The 25,976-nt window shown below is 41.6% G+C and overlaps 2 protein-coding genes across 2 annotated transcripts; both read right to left on the bottom strand.

The window, feature by feature from the left end:
* Positions 1–551: 551 nt before the first annotated feature.
* LOC113151989 lies at positions 552–4,534 on the bottom strand. The gene is made up of 3 exons (XM_026344874.1): positions 4,297–4,534; positions 3,213–3,255; positions 552–3,039 (listed from the first exon to the last, which is right to left on the bottom strand). Exons 1-3 carry the CDS (start codon positions 4,522–4,524, stop codon positions 2,675–2,677), a joined length of 636 nt encoding a protein of 211 aa, XP_026200659.1. The 5' UTR covers positions 4,525–4,534; the 3' UTR covers positions 552–2,674.
* Positions 4,535–7,770: 3,236 nt separating this feature from the next.
* On the bottom strand, positions 7,771–25,388 carry fam20b (FAM20B glycosaminoglycan xylosylkinase). The gene is made up of 9 exons (XM_026345480.1): positions 25,203–25,388; positions 23,798–24,123; positions 23,387–23,634; positions 23,223–23,309; positions 23,004–23,113; positions 11,379–11,550; positions 10,867–11,058; positions 9,078–9,137; positions 7,771–8,997 (listed from the first exon to the last, which is right to left on the bottom strand). The coding sequence occupies exons 2-9, from the start codon at positions 23,924–23,926 to the stop codon at positions 8,766–8,768; spliced, it is 1,230 nt and encodes a 409-aa protein (XP_026201265.1). The 5' UTR covers positions 23,927–24,123; positions 25,203–25,388; the 3' UTR covers positions 7,771–8,765.
* Between the last annotated feature and the right edge of the window lie 588 nt (positions 25,389–25,976).

Below are 25,976 nucleotides of genomic sequence, written 5' to 3' on the forward strand. Positions count from 1 at the left end.
ACCTCTAAAGCGTAACACCTTCCGCCTCTGACGGTGTGCAAGCTTTCCTTCAGAGTAGGAGTGTCATGTCAGGTAATTTTGTGACGTTCGGTTCACTTTCACTTTTGATTAATCAGTCTTTAGCGTGTCAGGTAATGATGATGAAACTGCTGACTTTCACAGACAGAAAGCGAGAGAGTGTGAATGGTGAAAACAAAGAGAAGCGTATTGCAACACAGAAACCTTTTTTTTTTTTTTTTTTATTAAAGTTTCATCTCAGGAGCTGATCAGTGCAGAAGCTTACAGAGAGGTAGCCACTCTGTACATTCCCTTGATTACTTACACATTGTCACTGTCATATCAAATGATTAATTCACATTCATGTGAAACTGCAGTAGGTAGCTCTTTTGTGAGAAAGTTTCAGCTTGATGTGCAACCATCTAAAACCTGCACTGACGCTTATTCGTCTTTAAAACAGTTTTTTTCAAAATGCCAAACACAAATTTGGAAAAACGTGATTTCTGTGTACAATATGTATAAAATATTTTATTTGCAATATGCAGTAGTATAAATCAAAACAATCAAACCAAACAGTAGAACATGACATTGTTTAAAAGCTTGGATCAGATGGTGACCTCCATGTGTACAGTACATGTGATCCACAGTGTCATTCCACTACTATTAAACATGCATTTCCATTGAAAATATCATAGCTTAACTAGTATATACAAAACACCTCATATGGCTTAATCAATACTTGGTTTATGTTTTATATAGGCATAATTTAAACACACAAACACACACACACACATTTTAGTCACAAATATGTCAAATATTCCAACATAACAAAGTGAAGTGAGCACTGTGAGTGCTAATACAATCAACAGAGTGAAAACTTCCTGCAGCTCCTCTCTGGACTTTACCCTGAGCTGTATGTGTGCCAGTGTGATTACAGCAGAGTTGAGTTCTCTAGGAACACCGGCCCCAAAGGCATGAGATAGTGGTTACGTGTTAGTCATAGCAAATCTTGAAAGAAGCTCAGGGACCTCACAGGTACGGTGAACTTCAGGAGCCTGGTGTTCCTGGCGAGTTCAACTCGACGTTTAGCAGCCACACATCACACAGAAAGCAGACTCAGATTGGAGCTTTCCAGGAATATAAATGCACCAATAACAAATACATTCATTAGGTACTACACAACTTGGTACAATGTAAAATAAAGTACTTCTTATCCATATATATAGTAAAACTAGAAGGCACCTGACATGTGGAGAAGCTTTAAACCCCGTAGGGAGTGGAGGCCTGAACAGGGAGAGTGTCATGTGCCACTATAACCCTGACAAACTGCACATTGTTTAAAAGTACAAAGCCCAATGGATTGATGTGTGTAAACCACTTTAAAGCTACAATATGCAAATTTAAAGGTACAATGTGCAACTTAAGCTAGAATAAGCAAAAGACCCTGCAAAAGACTCGGCTGTGATTGCTACTGCACAGGATGTGATCCCTCACACTCTGCACGGTCCTCATCAGCAACTTGGAATCGAAATAGCACCTCTCCACAGTTAGATACTTCTTCAAACATATTTCTACAATAAAAATAGTAAAAAAAAAAAGTATACTATAAAGTATACTACTACAGTAAAAAGTTGTATACTGTGGTTTGAAGGAATGAACAGAGTGGTATTCAGATGCAGGCCGTCCTCTCCCTGCTCCACAGCGCTCTGTCCAGCTCTTTCTTTGGGTGTCAGTCCTCATGAAATTACAATAAATAAAAAGCTGCAAAATGTACTAATCAGGGAAAAAAACCTTTACAAGAGAAAACTGCTGCCAGGCTGTTCAATGAGTCTGAGTCACAGAAATCCTCCGCAGCATCTCTCCACATGTAGATTTCAAACATAAACTACTAAGAGAAACATTACAAAGACAGTTACATATTGTAGCTTGAGGCTTTCTGCTAATACAGTTGGTCATTTCAAAGCAGTATAAATCCAGCTTCATTTCAAAAGGTATCGTGATGATAAATAAAGCTGAAATGACCAGTCAATTAATAAATTAGGACATTTCCAGAAATTCATAATAAAAAGCGTTTGAACCTCTTTTCTGAATAAAAAACATGGTTAAAGCTTCCTGAAAGGGACAATTTGCTGTTGATCCTGGTCCTACATAAGAGTCAAGAGACTTTCTTTGGGTATTGTACTGTTGCTGCAGCATAAAAACATAACTAAATACATCAGCTTGGAGTCAAAGAGATGTTGATGAGCATTTTGTAAGTATCGTCCGATATTTATGGACCAAATAATGAACTAGTTAAATAAGCTAATAATAGACCGGTGACTCATAAAAGATCAATTCTCTTCGACAGCAGCCTAAATCTAAAAGCTTCGGGCACAAAGAGACACCTTTTCAGTTTAGCTTCATGTCTACAAAAAGATTTTAGAAATCACCACCACCCAAGTGAAGTTTGGTCTCGTGCCCACGACCGCGTACAAGCTGTTGTTGAGATTTCTTGCAGACAGTCGGAGCAGCCGAGGCAGAGCTGCCTTGGTTGAGGTACACTAAAAAGTCCTGCCATCAGTGTGAGCCCTGCTTAGTGTGTCTGTTCGCACAGCAGCAGATGAACACCGGTGCTCAGCTCCCTTCCAGTCCGCTCTCATCTTTGTCTTTTTCTTCAGAGAGTGTTCAGTGGGCCACATCAGTGGAAACACACTCTCCCCAGCAGGTAGCTCAGACCCAGGGTCGCAGTCTTGATCTTGAAACCCTCTTTGGCATATACATGCAGACTGGCCTGGTCCTTTGCTCTGAGGTAGGCTATGCTGTAGAGCCCCCTGCAGTCCTCATCTGAGGTTGTCACGCTGAAAGAGGTGACGGGACTTTTTCTCCCTACCACCTGCAGCTGCAAGGTCCCAGTGATGTTCACTTTGTTCAGGCTCTTGTAACACACATCCATGTACACGATGTAGGGTCCGGTGCAGTTGACGTGGATCTTGTTGTCAACCATGCCCATCATATGGCTGCTTCTGATTTCATTAAAAGGCAGCGTTGCATTGCCCTGGTTGTCTGGATGGTGAGAGGAAGGGCATGGGAGCGAGAGTGAAAAGTGACAGAAAGTGAGAAAAACATACCTGTTTAGATTGTGAAACAAACAATTCTTCTTTTCAATATGAGTGTTGACGAGATTAAGATCAGATGTGAAACTGTGTTTTTTTTTTTTTTTTTTTTTTTTTACTCACCTGAAATGCTGCTAAACTTTATGTGCACGTTATCTTCAGAGTGCTGTTAAAGAAAAGGGACAAACTAGCGTTAGAGAACGGGTAGCTTTGTTGCTGACCTTCCAGCTTTACTGATGTTAGTTGCTCTTCGCTGTCATTATGACTATGTGAGTTTGGTTTTTTGTTTTTTGTTTTTTTTTTTTTGAAAGGTCACACATCTCTGCACTGTGATCCCTTGATGTTTGACTCTGGGAAGCTCAAAGCTTGTTTGTTTGATACAGTGGTTAAGTCACATGGTGTGAAAATAGGGAGGCTGACAGAAACAAGGGAAAGTCTCGCAGTGGGGTGATTAATAACTGTAGTGAGAGTACCACCGCAGCGATAAACACAGCAGCTTAAATGTAGAACAAATGTTAGTCATTAAAATTATCTCGATACAGTAACCGTGCACATAGGTTTATGTAGATGATCAGTCATCCAGGTCATAGGATATCTGGAGAAGCTCTGCACACTCGGCCGTGGTGTCATATCTACAGCTCTTCTCTATCATACTAATATATTTCGATGGATTTGAAGTGGACTCAAACATTAAGTAGCTCATTTGAACTCAGCTACATCTGTGATGTCTCAGAAGATAAACTCGCTGCACATGAACTCGCCAACCAACCAACCGGTCCCGCTGCAATACAGCAAAGCACAGAGCTCACATGTAACATCTACAGGGAGTGTGTCACAGCAGCACAGATGAATTTTAGCCTGCAGCCTCCGTGATACTAGAATTAACTCAGACAGCTTATCACCCAAATGCTCCACTTATTATCACAGTTTCAGTTCACAGTGACATCGCTGTTTGCGTTGGCTGCAGCCACCAGTCACATGTGCATGAATGCATTTCATCACACACACACACACACACACACACACACACACACACAATATGAATGAAAAATGCTGCACTGAGGAAACCTTCAGTACTATTTAGTAAAGAAAAGAAAACTAAAGCTGGTGATGGTGACAGAGTGTGAGTGTGATGTCCTCTGGAGGAACACACACACACACACTGAGGCTCTTCACACTAACACACACTCTGGGATGCTGCGCTCACCTGCTTCTGCGCGTCCCAGTACACGTAGAGAGTGGCCAGCAGGCACGCGGCCACCAGCACGTTCTGCACGGCCACGACCACCGCCAGCTTCCTCGCGCGCCTCTCCCGGTGCACCACGCGGCCCCTCTCAGCATCCATCGTCCCTGTGAGCGCGCTGGCAGCAGCGCCGCGAGGCTCTCGACGACCGGCAGGAGGAAGGAGGGCAGCAAGTGGAAAGAAAGCGATCATGGCGTGCACTTTGTTTTATATGGGACTCGGTGTGGGTGGGGGGGTTGCAGCGCCTGCGAGAGGCGCGCGCACGCACACACACACGCGCGCAGAGCGAGAGAAAAGAGAAGGAAACGAGCGCACCGAGCGCTGATTGGTCGACAGCCTCAGACTCGGAGATGCTGACACACCGAGCAGCATGAAACCTCCCACACCGAGCGGAGCTTCAATCACTGTCGTGTTCCCATCACATTCATCAGGGGGGAGGAAGACAGAGTTGAACCCCCCGAGGAGTTTCTTGGAAACAGCGACACGAGAACACTTTTTCTTTTTTTTTTCTTTTTTTGTTGTTGTTGCTGTAGTGACTTTGTGAACCACACTACATTATGATGATCCAATAACGTTTGAGTGGGACTTCATGTTTTATTTTAGGTGTGGGATGCTTTCACTTCCCTCTTGTAAAGTGTCAACGTGTAATTCCACAGCAAACGGGGGGGGGTCACAGGGGGGGTCATTCTGTCATTAATAAGTATACGTGCCTTGTATAAATATTCATTACATAGAAATTTAATTTACACCTCCAGGCTGAAAGTTGAATAAAAAGATTGAGACCCTCACTCTCAGTGAGTCCAGCCTGCAGCTGTCAATCATGGCCAGTATTCAGTTTTTTCCCATGATGACTGCTGATCAGTGGACACTAAATATAAGGCTACAACACCTTAAGTATTTGAAGTCATTAATAAAAGACAGTTTATAATTAGACTGACTGTCATACAGTGAACTGGCGGACCCCGAGGCCCCGCAGGATGTGGAGCTATCGCTTGTATATTATCTGTGTTATTCCCCACCAGAGCGTGCATTTCGCTCAGCTCAGCCCTTACCAAGGTGAGTCAAGCCGAGACAGAGGGGGGCAATTTATTTGCAAGTCATACGTAACTTTTCTTTTGTCAACAAAAGCCGACCATTTCCGGAGCGCTACCTCCATGTACATTTGCAGATGTTAGTTTGACATAACCTCACTGTGAGTGTGTGTGTGTGTGTGTGTGTGGTGCTTGTATTTAGTCAACATTCACCGTGTCATACTTTATGCCCCTGTCAACTTCTCCTACACACAGGGGTTTTATGTTCCTGTAATATGTGCTGGGGCTTCTCGAGGGTCTGTAGCATACAGTGACATGTTGGCAGTGGGCTTCATGGTGCCTGCTGCTACACTGGCCACCAGAGGGTATAAATAATCCTACAGAGACATCTAGTGTCTACAGTAAATTAATGGTCTACACACTAAAGAGTTAATAACATCATTAATAGTGTCATTGGTCCATGTTCACTGCTCACTGTCTGTATACATAAACACTCAAAGCCAAAATGTCACTAACAGTGTTGGAGATTAATTTCTGAAATTGAAATTCTTCTATTTGCACTAAGACGACTTGACATGATGGAAACTGTGGTTTTCATCAAAGTTTCAATGTTTTGGTACATGTCCCAACAAGACACCTGCTCAGCCTCCACAAAACAGGTGCTCTACATCATCTGGTGTGTTGTACACAAACACAAGAGGATGTGACAGCAGATGAGCGTGAACATCTGCATGAGGCCGATGAGGGGGGGGGGGTTTCACAATTATGTCACTTTTCTGTGGGTTTGGAAAACACAACTAATTTCACTCAAACCAGAAAACAAACATGTACATTTTGTCACCGTGATACCACCAGTGCCACAGTTAAAAAACGGAACAAAAGCAGATGAATAAATGCCAAGTGATAAGCATAGGCTCCTGTGGTGAAGGGTGATCTGTAACAGAAGCACACGTTCGAACGGGGAAACCCATCAACAGAATGTTTGTTCGCAGAGCAGGTTAGAAGACAGAGTTATAAGAATCACAGGGATAAAGCTTTTTTCTTTTTGTTTTTTTTGTTTTTGTTTTTTTTGGAAGGTCTGGGTATTTCAATATCAACAGCCAGACATCAAAAGCGGAAGGATAAGGAAAGTTTGAGTTTGTGGAAGAAAAGTGCTATCAGGTTCATCAGCAGCAGCCCACACACTTCCTTTCACAGTGTCTGGAAGTTGAGTCACGGCAACTGGTCAAAACGTTTCACTACTCGTCAAAAATAACTTCTTCGGTCTGAGGAAAGCCACACCTCAGGACACTCATCTGAGGACAGTGAAGCATGCAGTTTGGACAGAGAAAGTAGGTAGCATGAAAAAGCTGTGAGAGAATGTATACAATGCTTAAGTGGAAAACCCCTCCCTCACCAGCTTAGACACAATCTGTCTGCCCTTTAATCTTTCCTCACAAAAGACCATTTCACACATCCACTGGAAAAGCTCTGTTAACGACCCACTTTAATAGGCGGAGCAAGGGTCGCACAAATTCTAACTATTCCATCTAATCACAAGCCCCTCCCACTGACTGACACGCCTATTCACATCAGGTGGAGGATGAAGATGAGGTCTCCTACAAACGTTCCCCAGAGTAAAGAAGCTACTGAGTTGTGAAATGTTTCGACCTAACAAGAAAGAAGACCAGTCGCTGCGCCTCAGCTTCCACACAAACTGAAATGGCAAAGACAAAGTGTTCATCTGCTTATATTGTTTGGTTATATTGAAAAGGAGACAACCAGGATCGTATTCAGACAGGTTGTGCTGCTTCATGTTCAGTTACAGTCAGCTGCTCCTGAACTCAAGTGCAACAGCAGAGGATCAGAATTCAGATGTGAAAAACCACAAGTGAAAACATCTCCAGAGCCCAGTCTTAGAGGTCTGTGCAAAAAGACGGTTCAGGTTTTTGTTTTAATCTGCTTTTCTGCTTAAATCTCACTTAAATAAAACCAACCTCAAACAACATGAGACAATGACGATCTCAGATAATAAAAAAAAGTTAATGTGACTGTCATTTATAAATACACCTCTGACTAAAATATAAAACGTGACTAAAAAGTTGCCTTAAATTTGAACTAAAATTAGGACAGGCGAGGTGATTCAAAGATGGAAAAATAACACACTTACTGAAAGTCAGACATGAATTGTAAATCTACTTAATCTAAACTGAATGTTAACTACCACCAGTGTTTTCCAGTTATGACCTGTAATGCATGTCAGATGAAATCTGACTAAAAGAAAGACATTCGATCAACTGAAAATAAGAGTAAAGTCCTTTTCAACATCAACACAGTAGCATGAATAGAACCAACGCATATCTGGAACCAGACTTTGTGCTTTAAAGTGATGAACAAATGCAAAAAGAGATGAAGGAGAGAGAACCACTTAACAGATCATAGTTTAATGCTGGAGATGAACCCACACACCCAATCAGTGTCCTCTCACTTCAAGTCTGTCAAGTCAGTAGCTTTCTCATTGTACGGCACAATATGGCACTCACACACACACGCAGGCACGCACGCACGCAGACACACGCATACACTCTCTCACACACGCGCACGCAGACAAACACGCACGCAGACGCACGCAGACGCACACACACGCGCACGCAGACACACACGCACGCAGACACACACGCACGCAGACACACACACACACACTCACACTTCTGAGTTTACTTAATACTATATTCCACATAATTATAATCTTTCATCTCATAATTATTCTATGTCACTACTTAGTTAAATATGTACAGACGGATGGAGAAGATCTGAGTTCATTCTCTTTTCCTTCTGATGAAGTTCAATTCAGTTCAATGAGAAAAAAATACAAACAAAAAAAAAACAAAAATCTGTTCATTCAACTGGAATCAACGTTTCACTTTTGAAAGTTTCATCTGTGCTCCCCTGCTCCCAAAACTCTTTTCGGTGTCTACAGTTGATTCCTAAGGAAAATGTTGGGAGGGAGAATTCAGCACAAGGCTGGAGTGTCGTCACTACCAGTAGTAGTAAATGTGTGTGTGTGTGTGTGTGTGTGTGTGTGTGGGGGGGGGGGGTTCTTACAGCAGATACTGTTCGTTAGTACTCAAGAGTCCTGAGAGAAAGTTAATTTAGCTGAAGGTTCTTGAATCACACTCTGAATTTAGTAATTCCTGCTCCTGGAGAACTGCTCCAGTCCTGTCAGAGTGACAAACAAGGAAGAGACAAGGGAAGAAGAAATACACAGTCTTTGTTCCACCCTGTCGATTCATTTAATCTGCGTCTCTGTCTTTAACACCGCGGCTGATCGGTTTGCTCAGTTGCTTCCTTCCGTGTCCCGCTCCTTCTCTACAGATTCAAGCTTTAAAGTTCTGGCTCTTCCAGTCTCCTCTGTTTTCATCTCTATGGGTGTGGCAGGTTCATCCGGTCCTCTATTAGAGTGTTGTCGGGGCCTTGTGCCTCCATACACTGCTTAACAGTTGCTATGACTCCAGAAAGGCGGCGGTCCAGGGCTGCGAGGTGCGGCTCAGTCAGAACCGGGTGGATAGGATCGAATGCCAGAGCCTGTCTCATAGCTGAACTCAGAGCTCCACCTCTCAGCAGGTTTAACCTGTTCCACGTGGACACACGGACCCTGATGGAGAGAGAATCAACAGGTATGGTCATAAACCAAGGACAAGACCTCAAGACATATGCAGTTTTCTGAATACTTACATGCAGCACTGATAGAGTGGAGCGAGGATGCTTCGTTCATCCAGAGCTGCATTCCCAAAGCTACGCACAGACAAAAAACAAAATAAAGTACGTGAGAAAGGCAACTGAAGCCAGAGGCTTGTCTTCAATGAGGTTAGGAGAAGCCGTCTACATGTATTAGCCACAGTCCACTGGGCCCTGGTACTGTGCACACACACGCGCCACAGAGTGCATATAAATGCAACACACTCCACTCTGAAAAGTCAAGTGAAGCACAGGAGAGAGCTCCTCTTTCAGTTAACTACACCAGGCATGGATTTTCTCATGTGCTCCTCTGAGGGCACAAACATACAGTACAAATAAAACCACCAAGCATAACCGGCATAACTTTTGGATCAAGATAAAAATGTCAAGTGATAACATATGAAAGAGTTGTTGTGGTTTTAAAATGTAAAAATTGAATGAGAAAATAACCTCAAACCACTATTCTGATTACATAACTACTTGATATGAAATGTGCCACGTGTGCAGTTTTCTTCTTTCTTGAACACACGTCATATCGTATCACATGGACGTGTTATGGTTGATGACACAAATTGCTGCTATTCTCCTCAAAGCCACAGTTTCTTTCTCACTGGATTTACATTTAGCTTTTTTTTTTGTTCTGTACTCGGTTTATTGATGTCGAAGTTGATGCCCACGTGACCAACATCTTTTTAGATAATGTCTGATGTAAAAGTATGTGAAACTAGAGAAACTGAATACATCAAGAGGTGAAGAAATACTTTCTCATGTCACTGTGACAGCTGTGCTGTGAGGAAGAGTGGTCCCCAGTGCTGTGAAGGTATAAATCCGCAGCAATAGAAAATCTGCGTTCCAAGACTGCACACTGCATTTGTCTATTTTTGTGACACGGTTAAAGACCAGATCACCTTTTATGACCAATCTATGCGACAACCAGGTAAATCCTAATTACAAGGGCTGATGTACTTTTTCTTGCAGCTGTACTTTTAGGATAAAAGTGCATCTGTCTGAAGAAATTAGCTTCCTGAATATGCACACGACTTCACTGACATCAGTTTTGATTTACTGTCCAGTCTGAATAACTTCACAGTGACTGGCAGGACTGTCAATGCTCAGCTGGGAAATGACTTAACTCTTAGTACCATTGTGCAACTACTGCTGTTTCCTGCAAGTTTCTCCGCAAAGAGCCAATATTTGTGTCAAGTTCTCACCTCTCATCTCTGTTGATGACTGTCAAATTTGAACCTTTCCATTTAATTAATAGAGAAATGATAAAAAATTATTTAACTTCAGATTACAGTTCTTCACCTCATCAAACCTCAGCTGTAACAATGTTGAGCCGACAGAAAACTTTCCATGGTTGGGTTTTTTTTTTTTTATAACTAAAGAACTTCAAAGAAGGATTAACAGATGTCCTCGCTTCTGTTATAATGAGTCAGCTTTTAAGTAATTTAAAAAAGGGAGTTCAAGTAAAGATTGCAGCCACAACCGAAAATAAAAATTAAACTTTGAATGCACTTCTTAGAAGTCATCAGGCTGTGGTGCTGGATGTACAAAAACATGTGGGTGTAGAGTGCAGATTTTCCATTAAATTCCTGTTACGGATTGATTTATGTGTTAATGTTGTGGTCATAACCAACTAATGTTAAACTGAAGATCTGACTAGGTGGTTTGATGAATTTTACCAATGAATTATAAGATTTTAGCTCCTTTGTCTACTACTGTAACATTATTAATTCAATGCGCTCAGTATGAATGAGCAAAGAGTGAATGATGTTGTTCTCACCTCTTTGCATTGTCGAGCAGGATGAGCATGCTGGCACCGCCATCATCCTGGAAACTCTCATAGTGATGCCGGTCAGCATTCCCAATAAGATAATCGAATATGGCTGTGTCGATGACATCTAGCAGCCTCGGCCCAGCATCGTACGGCGGCATTTTTTTGACTGCCTCGCAGTAACTCTCATCATACTCCCACCTGGACGGTTCACACAGACACACAGACTCTGGTTGTGTAATTATGTCACAATTTAACAATTTCCAGTTTTTCTGTAAAATTGAGTTTTGCCTTATATTTAATGACTACTGAACAAGTGTGAACTGTCATGATGAAGCCACGTGCTCTCTGGTATCAATAGGAGAGCACGGTACCATCTAATTGACTCTAACTGGATGACAACTCTCTGATGACTCTCTGATTAGTTTTCTGAGCATTGAACATTTGTGTTCAGCCGACACACTTTCACATACTGAAATATTATTTACTGTGAAAGCACAACGTGAAGACAGATCAATCACCTGGCCAGTTTCCCTTCTCTGTATGTGCGTCCCCAGGGGTGCCTGTGTTTCTGCAACGGCCAGACGTCCGGCAGCCAAAGGGTTAAGGATCCCTCCATTATCTCTCCCTCGGCACACGCTGGTTCGCTCTCCCGACAGTAATAACACTTTCCATAGAAACATGTATTATTACCTGGAGAGAAAAGAAAAGAAAAAAAATCATCCACTTGACCCTGAGGTGTTATCAGTGATGAGATGAAGAAAATACAGAAACTGTAAGGAAGCAGAAAGACGCCTTTCTTTGAAGACACTGAAGAAATGTGAATAGAAAGTGAGTGTTACTGAGTACACACCCACTGCCTCACCAACAAATGACTCAAACACACAGTATACTGACTGTCAAGTCACATAGATTTTCTAATTTCAAAGAAGATCACTGACATAATTAATTCCCTAGCATCCTACTGTCGCGAAGGCCATGTACTCTGTTTCAACTTTTTATTTATCACATGTACTGCTTTACCCTAACCCTAACCATCACAACTAACTGCTTCACCCTAAACTTCACTCTAACCAGAACATAATGCTAACCTGAAATGATAAACATTTTACTTGATAAAGCAACAACCAAAAAACAAACAAACAAACAAACAAAGCAGGCCTGGTTCTGGTCAATATTTCCTCAAAAGCACAGAACTTTCAAATACTACTACAATGAAAATGAACATAGAACTATTAAACAACTTTGACCCATGACTGGAGATGAAATTGTATGTCAATTAAAAAAGTTGTCAGTATTACTGTAATAACTGTTAAAATGTCTTCAGAAAGACTAATAAACTAAAATGTTTTTTTTATACTGAAAACCATAAATACCGTTAGCAGCACTAACCATAACTCATAAAGACTAAAATAATAAAATGACAGGAAACACCTTTCAAACCATTTGAACTTTACCATATAAAAACTATATCAGACGTGCACTAAATCCAATGTTTAGGTGACATTAAAATATGAAAACAAATCAAGTAACAGCATTAATATGATGTTGAATGTATAAATATCAGCATATTTACTTTGTGCAGCTTTAGTGATCTGTGGCACTGAACAATCAGTCTAATGGGACGTTGGTTGCTAAGATGCACAAAAGCTTCCTGGCAAGGTGAGGCAGCACCTGGCCAATCTAAAAAGCTCATATTGGGGATGGGGGTCAATGAAATAAACCATATTTATGACTCTCTTTGCCTTCTCTATGTATCTATCATCAATGGCTCCTCATCCTTTTCTGCCTACATCATGGGTAATGTAGTCAATGACAGACTGAATGGCCTGACAGTGTCACTTGTGTCTCTGAGGCAAGTACACCTGTAAAAATGCTCAGAAGTTCAAGGAGCTGGCATAGTTGATCCATGACAGTGTTGTTATCTTTGCCAGCAGCCAGCATTACACAGTCTCAAGGATTGTGTGTGTAGATTCCCATCGGGTGCCCGCCATCAGGGATCAGAGTCTTCTGTGGCACGTTGAGGACAACTTTCCCTCAGTTCTCTTCTTTCCTTCTAGCTCTGTGAACCTTAACCACTGTGTCAACGCTCTCATGATCATGAGAATGCCATTAACTGCCTGTTTTAATCTTTTCTGTGCAGCTTGTACACAGTCTGAACCACAACATCATACTTGTGGAGATGGAAAATCAGCAGTGGATAAACACTGTGTTTGTACAACATCAGTCCAGCACATATGTGCAAAAAGACCAGGTGTGGTGGATAATAGATGGACGGGTGTTTCAAAAATATCTCAGCCTGTCCCGCCACAGGGCTCATACAGTTTCTCTGAATTAGCTGAGTGAATTGGCTTCTCAAGCAAATGGTCAGTAATCAGATGTCTGATTGACCACAGGCAAGCAAAAAATCTAAGGAGAAAAACATCAAAGCAAAGTGCTATTAAAGAAGTGTTTCTGTTTCATGAGATGCAAGTATAATAGAGTAGAAAAGTTATTTCTTTTTTTTAAGTGCAAAGGAAGATGAAGAAGAGTTCTGTTATTTAAATATTGAAAGAGAGGCCGCTGAGCGTGTAGAGTTTGGCAGCTCATTCCACCATCGTGGGATCACTGAGCTGAAGAGTTTTCCTTGGTGTCGACTGTGTGGTGCTGGTACCACCAGACGTCGTTCACTTGCCGAGCGCAGTGGACTGGAGGGGGATGTAGACCTGAATGATTGAGTTGAGGTAAGTTGGAAGTGTAGAGTTGACCACTCTGTAGGCAACAGACAAAGTTCTCTTCATAAAACAAAAAGATCTGATCCACTTAGAAGACAGCACCTTTTGTTTGAGCGCAACCATTTTCATATGAGCAAAAGTATTGGAACATGTGACTGACAGGTGTGTGGCCCAGGTGGATCCTATTACATTGATTATCAAACAATAAATCTCAGATTTGGGTTTTGTCTGTTCAGACTGCATTTATACAGTGGCAAGAAAAAGTATGTGAACCCTTTTTGATAACGTGGAGTTTTGCATGAATTGGTCATAAAATGTGCTCTGATCTTCATCTAACTCACCACAATAAAAAAACAGTCTGCTGAAAATAATACTACACAAACATTATATGTTTTCATGTTTTTATTGAACATAACATGTAAACATTCACAGTGCAGGGTGGAAAAAGTATGTGAACCTTAGGACTTAATAACTGGTTGACCCGTCTTTGGCAGCAATAACCTCAACCAAACGTTTCCTGTAGTTCCAGATCAGACCTGCACAACGATCTGAAGTAATTTTGGACGACTCCTCTTCACAAAACTGTTTCAGTGTAGCAATATTCTTGGGATGTCTGGTGTGAATGGCTCTCTTAAAGTCATGCCACAGCATTTCAATCGGGTTGAGGTCAGGACTCTGACTGGGCCACTCCAGAAGGTGTATTTTGTTCTGTTGAAGCTATTCTTTTCTGTTTCTATTACTTGTATGCTTTGGATCATTGTCCTGTTGTATCACCCGTCCTCTGTAGAGCTTCAGTTGGCGGACAGATTGTCTTACGTTTTCCTGAAAAATGTCTTGATAAACTCTGGAATTTATTTTTCCATCAATGTCAACAATCCGTCCTGGCCCTAAGGCAGCAAAGCAGCCCCAAACCATGATGCTCCCTCTACTATGTTTTACAGTGGGGATGAGATTTTAATGTTGGTGTGCTGTGCCTTTTTTTCTCCACACATATTGTTGTGTGTTTTTTCCAAACAACTCAATTTTGGTTTCATCTGTCCACAGAATATTTTGCCAGTAGTGCTGTGGAACATCCAGGTGCACTTTTGCAAACTTCAAACGTGCTGCGATATGTTTTTTTTTTGACAGCAATGGCTTCCTCCGTGGTGTCCTCCCATTTACTCCATTCTTGTTTAATGTTTTCCTTATTGTACATGTGTCAACAAAAATGTTAGCATGTGCCGGAGATTTCTGTAAGTCTTTAGCTGACACTCTAGGATTCTTCTTTACCTCATTCAGCATTCTGCGCTGTGCTCTTGCAGTCATCTTTACAGGACGACCACGCCTAGGGAGAATAGCAACAGTGCTGCAACAGTAAACCCAAGACTGGTGTGTGTTTTTAAAGGGCAGGACAGCTTTCAGCAACACATCCAATATCCTCACACTGATTGGACTCAAGGTTGGCTCACTCCTGGCTCCAATTTCTTGCAGAAGTCATTAGGTTAGGGGTTCACATACTTTTTCCACCCTGCCTTGTGAATGTTTACATGTTATGTTCAATAAAAACATGAAAACACATAATGTTTGTGTACTATTATTTTCAGCAGACTGTGTTTGTGTATTGTTGTGACTTAGATGAAGATCGGAGCATATTTTATAACCAATTCATGCAAAACTGCACGTTATCCCAAAGGGTTCACATACTTTTTCTTGCCACTGTAGTTGTATGTGTGAACAACACGAAAACCAGAGAGCTGTGTATGGGTGAAAAACAAGCAGGATCTGCTCATGACCCCAAACATAAAAGCTCATCCATGAAACACAGTGGAGGTAACAGCGACAAACTCATTAATCTTCATTGATGATGTAACACATGATGGCAGCAGCAAAACAAACTCAGAAGTCTAGGGCAACATTTTGTCTGCCAGTTGAAAGAAAGATGGAACCATCATGCAGCAAGATAATGACCCAAAACACACTGCCAAAGTTCATCAGGGACAAGAAGTGGGAGGTTTTAGACTGGACAAGTCAGTCTCCAGAACTCTACAGAGCGCGCATTTTACAGGCCAAAGAGAAGACTGAAGGGAGTGACCCCCAAATGAACAAGTGAAAGAGGCTGCAATGAATGCCTGGAAAAGCATCACAAAAGAAGAATGCAAGCGTCTGGGGATGTTAATGAGTTACAGGCTTGATGCAGTTATTGGAAGCAAAGGCTCTGCAATAAAATAATAGTTCTTATTCACTTTTATGTCGTCTATTCATTTTATCCCCAATTATTTATTTTTTGATGTCAAATGTTTTCACTCAGCAAAAATAAAGGAATTCTCCTGACTTTTCCAGTACTTCTAGTCAGAGATTGTGCAGGGCTTTAATGTGACATGGGACATTTTTCAAGCTTTATAAAGCAGCTGTGGACAACATACACCGGAGGAATCAATCATCAATCATGTGTTAATCCGTGGAGAATCATTTGCTGGAAAGCTAGCGTTTCTATTTCAATTACATCAAATGTTATTTTCTATCCTGAATTAAATGCATCTATTCTTATTCTATGATCTGGTTTCAGTCACTTGTCTTTTGTAAACAGGGTCTATAGTTGATGTGTCACTCAACTGTTCTGCTGTGAAGCACCGCTGCTAAATCAAAATTGATGTTGTGGATCACAAAAGGCCCTGCAGACATACATCATACATACAATATTTAACCCTTCAGTGAAGAAATTCCTCTTCACTGAAGGCACATTACCAGTCATACTCACCATTTAACCATGATTTACAGTGAAACTAGTTACTGCTTCATCCCAATGCACACAGCCTGATAAAAAATGTTTTTTAATAATTTTTAAAATGTCAACAAAACATAAATTGGTACAGGAGGCTAATCTGAAGATATACCATTTGTTATGTTACTTGAACAAAAGACATGACAAAATCTACAGTGGTGTGAAAAAGAGATTGCCCCCTTACTGATTTCTTATTTTTTTTGCATGTGTGTTGCACTTTAATGTTTCTGATCATCAAACAAATTAAATTATTAGTCAAAGATAACACAAGTAAACACATCATGCAGTTTTTAAATGAAGGTTTTTATTATTAAGGTAAAAATAAAAACTACATTGCCCTGTGTGAAAAAGTGTTTTTCCCACCCCGTTAAAATATAACTTAACTCTGGTTCATCACACCTGAGCTCAATTTCTCTAGCTGCACCCAGGCCTGATTGCTGCCATACCTGTTTGCAATCAAGAAATCACTTAAATAGGACTTGCCTGACAAAGTGAAGTAGACCAAAAGATCCTCAAAAGTTGGACATCATGCCGAGATCCAAAGATATTCAAAAACAAATGAGAAAGAGAATAATTGAGATTTATCAGTCTGGAAAAGGTTATAAAGTCATTTCTAAAGCTTTGGGACTGCAGTGAACCACAGTGAGCCATTATCTACAAATGGCAAAAACATGTAACAGTGGAGAACCTTCCCAGGAGTGGCCGGCTGACCAAAATTACCCCAAGAGCGCAGCGAAAACTCATCCAAGAGGTCACAAAAGACCCCACAACAACATCCAAAGAACTGCAGGCCTCACTTGCCTCAGTTAAGGTGAGTGTTCATGACTCCACCATAAGACAGAGACTGGGCAAAAATGGTTTGCATGGCAGAGTTCCAAGACGAAAACCACTGCTGAGCAAAAAGAACATAAAGGTTTGTCTCAGTTTGCCAGAAAGCATCTTGATGATCCTCAAGACTTTTGGGACAATTCTCTGTGGACTGACGAGACAAAAGTTTAACTTTTTGAAAGGTGTGTGTCCCATTATGTGTGGCGTAAAAGATACCAACAGTAAAATATGGCAGTGGTAGTGTGATGGTCTGGGGCTGTTTTGCTGTGTCAGGACCTGGAAGACTTGCTGTGATAAATGGAACCATGTATTCTGCTGTGTACCAAAATATCCTGAAGGAGAATGTCAGAATCCAATTGAGATGCTGTGTCGAGGCGGTTCATGCTCGAAAACCCTCCAATGTGGCTGAATTACAACAAATCTGCAAAGATGAGTGGGCCAAACTTCCTCCACAGCGCTGTATCAGACTCATTGCAAGTTATCAAAAACGCTTGATTCCAGTTGTTGCTGCTAAGGGTGGCCCAACCAGTTATTAGGTTTAGGGGGCAAACACTTTTTCACACAGGGCAATGTAGTTTTTGATTTATTTATTTATAATAATAATAATAATAATAATAATAATAATAATAATAATAATAATAATAAAAACCTTCATTTAAACACTGCATGATGTGTTTACTTGTGTTATCTTTGACTAATAATTAAATTCGTTTGATGATCAGAAACATTAAAGTGTGACAAACATGCAAAAAAATAAGAAATCAGTAAGGGGGCAAACTCTTTTTCACACCACTGTAACTGACTTTGAGAGTTAGACAAAAATAGATATTACTATAAAAATGACCTGGCTAAGATCCTATTCATTGTATAATGTTATGCTGCAACTAATAAAATGTATACATCAATTTTCTACATATATGAAACAATGAAAGTTGTTTCATATGTGCAGCAAAAAAACTGTCACTTTTGTTGAGTGCCAGGGTTTTAATATTTGCTGTGATATTTAAATTTTCAGTATTATATTTTTGTTACATGTTGAAGAACCACAAACACTCGAGTTTTGTTTTTACGTGTGTCCCCCCCCCCCCCCCCCTTACTGTGAATGGATGTGACCTGAACTTGATGTCTCAGTCTGACTACTCTGATCTCAGCTCTGACTTAACTTGAAGAAGTTTGGTTTAGTCATTCAAGACACTTTTGTCACAATAAAACGTACCTTTCTGAGCCACCTTTACAGTATGAAACAGTATTCAGGTTCTTTATGAGCTGTTACACTCACAAGAAAACACTATATCAGTACTGCAACAAATATCACATATACTTTTTCACCACCACTCTGCATGTTGTGTCCTATAGAGACACCAAAGGTCATGAAAGTTTTATCAGCTTGGAAATATTGTGTATGTTCCAGGAAATCAGTTCACCTTTTGTTTTCTTGCCACTGTTTATATATAACATTTGGTGAACTCTAAACGTTCAGACGTTGGCTGTAGTGTGTGTTACAAATATCTGAGACTCTACTAGTGTGTAGTCTAGTGCCACTAGAGTGAGAGGTAGGTGTGAACACTGCTCCTGTTTGAAATTCAAACTTTAAGCATGACTAACTGTTCTTTAATGTCTGTTCTTCATTGAGTACCACTGAGGAGAACTACATGACACATTTGTGCATCTGCATACGACACTGTGTTAGTGGGTGATATTCTGTCCACCCGCTGCAAACCACAAGGGCAGAGGCCGTTACAGAGTTGACTCATGTTCAGATGACACTGATATGCGGTAAGTCACTTTAAATACAACGCAACTTACAGAGCAGATTTTGAATGATTGGAACATTCATTGCATCAGTGAAACACTAAAGCACTGTGCTGTGGAGAAAACCACAGCCCCGCACAATTATGACAGCATGGGTTGACGGCAGGAAGAGTGCAGCAGCAAAGAGGAATCGGTGATTTCTGCTTTTAACAGTGACTGAAATATAGACAACATTTACACGCGGCATCCACTGAGTGCTTAGAGATCTGACGGCAGAGATGTCTGCCTCCACGTCGGTGTGTACTCGGTAAATGTGTGTCAGGTCACACATGATGTCCAGACGAGCCATATGAGCCTTGTTCATAAGTTTGATTCAAATATTACATACAACTATCTAATTAGCTTTTTGTCAATCTGACACTACAACTTTAGAGCCAACTACATTAGATATTTATTTATGTGCTAAACAAGTGGAACGTCATAAATGGTAGTTTGAAAGGGGAACTCCGCTGCACTACCTGAAAACTTTCGTGCCCCCCCGAGGGAGCTGCGAGAGGCACTTGAGTCTGTATCATCCGAGTGTAAGATGACAAATCTGAGATATGTGCTTGCTGCACTGACCTCTACAAGCATAACACTGCTGGAATGACAGGTAGTACACACAGGCACTAGGAGGGTAAATCACAAGTGAGTTTTTTAATCCAGCAATGTTTGATTTGCTGAATACAAAAAAAAAATCCTAATTTTATTCAGGGGCCTGTGATCTAAGAAATCATGTTTTGTTGTATTTCTCACAATTACACTTTTAGAAACGGCAACCAACAACAATTAGAGCATTATTAAGTGAGTTTTACAGGGATCAACGAGATTTTATTGCATACAAAGTTATGACCACAGACGTTATCAACACAAGTGTCTCAGCTCACCTGGACTCATTTTCCTTCTTTCCTTGCTGCGGTCTGCTGTGTGGAGGGGATAAGCCCCTCCCTCGGTCAAACACAAACAACAGAGGCAGGCAGACAGGATCATCATCATAAACACCACAACTGTATTTTGAGCTCCACTAATCTTGCTCACTTCTCACTTCAAGTGCCAATAAAATTCTTCTGATTGAGAACCCATACAGTGTTCCTCCTCAGAGTCACCAAACAAATGTTTCACTTTTGCACACTCACATTTTAGCATATGCACGTGAAATGCTGTGGAGCCCTGTTTTAAACTCTTATATCCTATATAAAACAGCTGGAAAAAAACATCCACTGCTCCTTCTCTCGATTTTCTTTGCCAAATTTCAAGAGGCTGCACACAAGTTGAGATGATCTGAAATCCACACTGACTATCACTGACTTCTTACTAAATATCATAGCTTGAATGACTGTAATCCTTTATATTTTGTTGATTTACCATCTACTGTACTGTCTCTAACAAGTTTAAACACTACGAGGTTGCTGCTTTGATTTATGGAAACATCATTAGACCATCATTAGATTACATTTACCGTAAAAAAAAAAAAAAAAAAAACAGGGTATACTGAACTGTGGAGGGGATTTCAGTGCCAGTCTAAAAACACAACTAAGGCAACAGTAATGACAGAACTACACATAACTGGTAATTGGACAGAGACTGTAACAAAGACAGATGTGTACCTGTGACAAAGAAACTATGGACTTTTCACTTTTACTTCTCAGTTTACAGAAATTAGAAATACATAACCAAAAGCAACACAGTACTAATTTAACTCAAGTACCTTAAATAAACACGTGGTTGAACAACTACAAAAAAGAAATAACTAAGACTACGACCATTTACAGAGTAACAGCAGTGGAGGGGGGTCTCCGTAACTGCTGTGGGATGTGTGTAAAGAGGTCATGAGGGGTTGGAGCCCATTAGAGTTATTTATCATATTATTATTATTATTATTATTATTATTATTATTATTATTATTATTAGATTATTAAATATTATTATAAGAGCCCATTACAGTATAATAAAAACCCCTGACCATTCAGGGGAGAATCATTGGCAAAAGTTCAAAAGTCTCTGCTCACTCTCTGCTGTGGTTGCCTACTAAATCAATTCCCTCATTTCCGCTTTGTCACACTTTCAATTCGTCATCACCATGTCCAACTGCTCATAGAGGTCATTCTTTAAATATTTACTTGTTTCTGTCATTCTGCCTTTCACTTCCTCCACCCCACCACCAACTTATTCTAAAGGGCACTCCGGCACCCAACCAATGCCATCTTCCTCTCCTGGCTGACTCCACCACCATCAGCGCTTTGACTGCGGGTTTTCATCTTGTTTGCTACCCTCTCTGACCTACAAATTGCAAAGCTGCTTTCTAACTGGGGTCTATCCACCAACTATCTCTTTGTGTAAATGCAATAAACTTTGATTCTACTGATTTATCCTTTTTGAACTGACATTTAAATTGCATGGCATTAAGACATTTAAATCCAAATTAAAGTTCTTTACTGGCTAAAAGAACTGAGTCTCGATTATTAATTTACACCAACAAGACTGATTTAAAAGTGAGACTTAAGATAAGGAGATAAAATCCAGAGATCAGTAGAGAGTGTGAAAGCATGTGACTTGGTGAGGTGGACCCTCCTATTTAACATTTTGTGAACTCTTCAACAAAACAAGTCAGGCAATTAAAACATAATATAACAGACCACCAGCTCATTAGAAATCAATGGAGAAATCTCAGACTCTTTTCTACTTGAGTGATCAACAATACAAGGCTTCCTGTTACATCTTCTCCTCTGAGGCAATCTTTACTAGACCACTGGCACGAGGAGTAAGGCAGAATGAAAGAAAAGAAATGAAGCAGAGGAAAAGAAACTGGTCTTACATGCTGAGGATGTTCCCAACACAATAACTACCAGTGTTTGTGTGATTCTATTAGATCAAAAGACGTGTTAAAAGACACAGGTTCTTCCTGTCTACTGTAATACACCTGAAAAATATCAGCTAGTCTGAAACTACAAGATTTTAGTGAAAGACTAAAATCTGAAGGATACATGTGTTGCTTATAGGCATCTTAACGAGGCCTGTAAGTAACATAACTGAGAAAGTGAATATAGAAAACATGTTTAGTGCTCAAACAAAATGGGAGGAGGTATTTACACAGTTTTGTAAAACAACACACTGGAAAAGATCCTGGAAATCATTTAGCTGGAAGAAGAAAGCCATCTTCCTAATTATAAACATAATTATAAACATTTATTTTAAATATATATTATACTATAATATACTATAAATATGAACTTATTTATCTAAGTTTATGAGTAGTCAAATACTGGAGGCTTGTAAAAAATAATTTGTTAATTGGATTTAGACAAAAAGAATTACCTACTTTTCAACCTTAAGATCAGACTTTGTGCAAACACGCAGCTAAAACTGTCTCTACACCACCTTGATGACATCATCTGGGTTGCTTTCCCATACTTTTAAAAAGCAGATGATTAAAGAACTGTTTTCACACAATGAGCAGCCCAACCTCATAACTGGCAAACTGACCTTTATGTGTAAAACTGCTGGGCTTCCCCTCCACAAATGAGGTAATTATTACTGGGATATCGTTTAAAGGTTTATTGCATTCACCGTGCAACTTGCATGTACTTTTAACCAGCACACACTGAGCCACCCACGGCGTTCACACTATTGGGAGTGCACATCAGAGGACAAACTGTTGATATAATGACTCTATATATACTTTATAATATTTATATGGGCAGTGTAAACATAAGCAAAGATTTTAATAGAAGACAGAAAAATGTATTAATGTATGTAATACTCCTCCTGCGTGATCATACAGAACAAACTGTGCAGTGCCACACCCTCAAACAGGAATAACTGGCAGAGACAAATGGACAAATACAAGACAAGTGAGCGAGACAGAAAGCAAGAGTGATCGACAGAGAATAAAAACTGAAATCAGAAACTGAGAAAGAAAGTGGACAACGAGTCATTCGAAGGGTAAATCACTCACATAACACACTTTCAATCTGGGACGTCTGAAAACACTCATCTTTTACAAGAAAGTTACTTAAAATATGTGACAGAGGAAGAATGAGACAGAAAGTCACCTTGTGTGAGGAAAGTGCTCAGTAGCTGGTCTGTGGCCACAGGCTTGATCTCTGTTCGTAGATTGATGTATCGCCCCACCACAAGAGGCGCTCTCCTGAACCCCAAGATCCTGCAGAGATGGAACGGCAGGAGATGAATATCAACAGTTGTGCTGCGTCGACAGATCAGAGTGGCTGTAGGAATAAATGTCAGACACTCAAATAATGATGCCTACGCACCTGTCCAGGTGAAAAGCAGCCACCTCTGCATTGTGTCTGTCATAGCCTGCGTATGGCTCACCTTCAACAACATATTCTCTGGAGTATCTGAGGGAGTATGGAAAGGATAAAAGTAAGACATAGTGCTTATGTGACCATTACAATCTTCTTTCAACAAATCCAACCTCTTGGGTTTGAAGACCACTTTCTGTCCCCCATCCAGCACCAGCAGGGCTTTGAGCTGCGTGCCTTTATAGCCAACATCTGCCCGTTCTATCCTGGCAGAGCTGAGGGAGGTGAGCACAGCGGCCAGCTCTGGAGTATCCTCTGGATACACCTCCCTCGGACCCACCCACTGGCTTGCTATCTCCCACGGAGACTGGAGGGTGTGGGTGAGACGAGCTCCACGGGACAGAGAAAGGCTGGCCTCCATCTGTTATGGGTAGGTGATAATTAGAGTGTGCATTGATAAGCATGTGTGTAAAAGCTCTCCAACACTGTCCAGAATGACTTTACACCAGCTCTGACTAGAGCACTGTATCTCCTACTTCATTATGACATGTTCTCAAACAGAAATACTCTACTTGCACCCCGACCTTGCGAAATGCTCTAAGGTCCCGTCGGCTGGCTGCAGATCCTTCACCTCCATCCAGCAGAAAGATCTTAGCCAGGCCCAGCAGAAGGAGCACGGCACACAGCACCACCATGCGCTGTTTGAGCTTCATCTCCACACCGACTCCCTCTTCGCCTGATGCTTTGCGTTTCCACTGTAAGCGATTGCCCCTCACCCCTGATGCATGGCCCCTGCAGCTCCCCGTGACCCGCCCGCCCCTTCTGCCCCGACAGACACTTGACTCTTGTGAAGGACAAGAGCTTTGCTGCCTTTTCCCTGGAACTACAATCTGAACAGGCAGGCAATCACCTGGAGGGAGAGAAGCAGAAATAAGAGAGGGCTGACACAGAAAGCTGGAGGAAGAAGATGGATGGATACAGAAAAACAAAGAACTGTCAATAATATGTGGAACTGATTGATTTGCTGACCCTGTCATTCGCCCTCAGGCCTGACCATGACCCAGTAGTGCAGCACAGCTGAAGCCTGTTTGGTACATGTATTTCCATCAGTAGGACACAGTCTGCTCTGTGGAACTGTACAGTATGTGGACTATGAAGTGTGCCACAGTAAAGCTTTGGCTGAATTTGAAGTCAGCTACAGTACAGGCCGGGCTGTGTTCAAGCCCTGGGCCACATTTACAGCATGCAAACTTCCCTGTAGCACCTCTGGACTGGAGTACAGTCGACACTGCCTGTTAACATGAGCACATGTGCTGCGGGGGGGGGGGGGGGGGGGGCAGATGAGGTGCACCCTGCACAGCCCCCTGCTTTCAAACCCCAACCTTGAAAGAGAGACATGACCTGAACCCACAGGGATATCCGTGTAATTACAAAACCTCGTGTTGACATCAGCTGCTTGCTGAAGGTGTGAATATTGACGAACTGGGCTGGGACTCTTTACAGCGATACGTGTCCGGATCAGGTGCCACGTTTCTCTGACAGTCACCTGAGGACATCAGTCGTTCGCCTAACGTTGTCAAACACTGACACACACACACACACACAGCTCGGTAAACCGAGCTGAAACACCGACGACACCGCTTCAGCTGGCGGTGTTGACACAGCTCAGCTCGGTTTTGGCCACGCAAGCATCCACTTTTCCACACAATCGGTCTTTGACTCCGCTGCTGCCTCCTCTCTCTCTCTCTCTCTCTCTCTCTTTGCTCGACACCACCGACCACAAACCTCTCGATGGCGGCTCCGCTTTCTCTTTCTACGGTATTTGTTCCTGCGCTGTTCGTCATTACATCTGCACCGGTACGGTCCCACCGAGGAGGACGGGGCTAGGCTAGCTGCTCAGCTAGCAGCTGTACACCTTTCTGTCTGGACTAGCTAAACAGCCAGCTAGCTACACTCGTCGTCTGTCGTGTTTACAAGCTGCAGACTTACCTCAGGGCCGCGCACCGTGCACTAAGCGGCTCCCATTAGCCTGTGAAGTGCGTCCGTACAAAGTTAAAATAGAAGAATTGACGCCGCTGCTAGAAGTCGCGGTGCCTTGTCATTTTCTCGATCCCCACGGCAGGTCCCTTTCCTCCGCCCTTTTCCTTCGACTCCTTCCCTGGCCTGTCGAGTCCACTTCCGAAACACGGCGCAGCTGTAGCAGCTGCCGGAGGCCACCAGGGGGCAGCGCTGCACCACGAGTCCGCCACAGGTCCGGCTCAGTCCAGGCCTGAACATGAGCTGGAAACCAAGTCTGGCTTTGTAAAAAGGTTTATGATATTAAATATAAAATAAAGACGCGTGTGTGCATTTAAACCACATCTCACGTGAAGGAATAGTTTATATTATTTCCAGGTTTTGATGTTTCCATTAATCATCACCAGCCTCCACTTTCCCACAGGAGACAATTCAGCTGTTCAGTTGAAATATATTCAACTAAATATATATTTATTTTATTTTCCAAACTGCCAGTGACTTCTGTGACTGAGAGTCTTTATACAGCCTGACCAACCTGTGCAGGGTGTAACTTGAAAAGTTATAAAGTCATCAGGTTTTTCCACTATATCAAAAGAGAAGAACCCAAAGTGATCATCTTCATTTATGGTTTAAAAAAACATAGGCTGTGAATTCAAACCACCACTTGATTGAAATTGCATAAACTTTGCAGCTGTTCAATTTGTATCTGTACTCGGATGGATATGTCTGTTACACAGGCCAGCAAAA

This window comes from Anabas testudineus, chromosome 4 (assembly GCF_900324465.2).
Source record: "Anabas testudineus chromosome 4, fAnaTes1.2, whole genome shotgun sequence".
NCBI classification, from domain to species: Eukaryota; Metazoa; Chordata; class Actinopteri; order Anabantiformes; family Anabantidae; genus Anabas; species Anabas testudineus.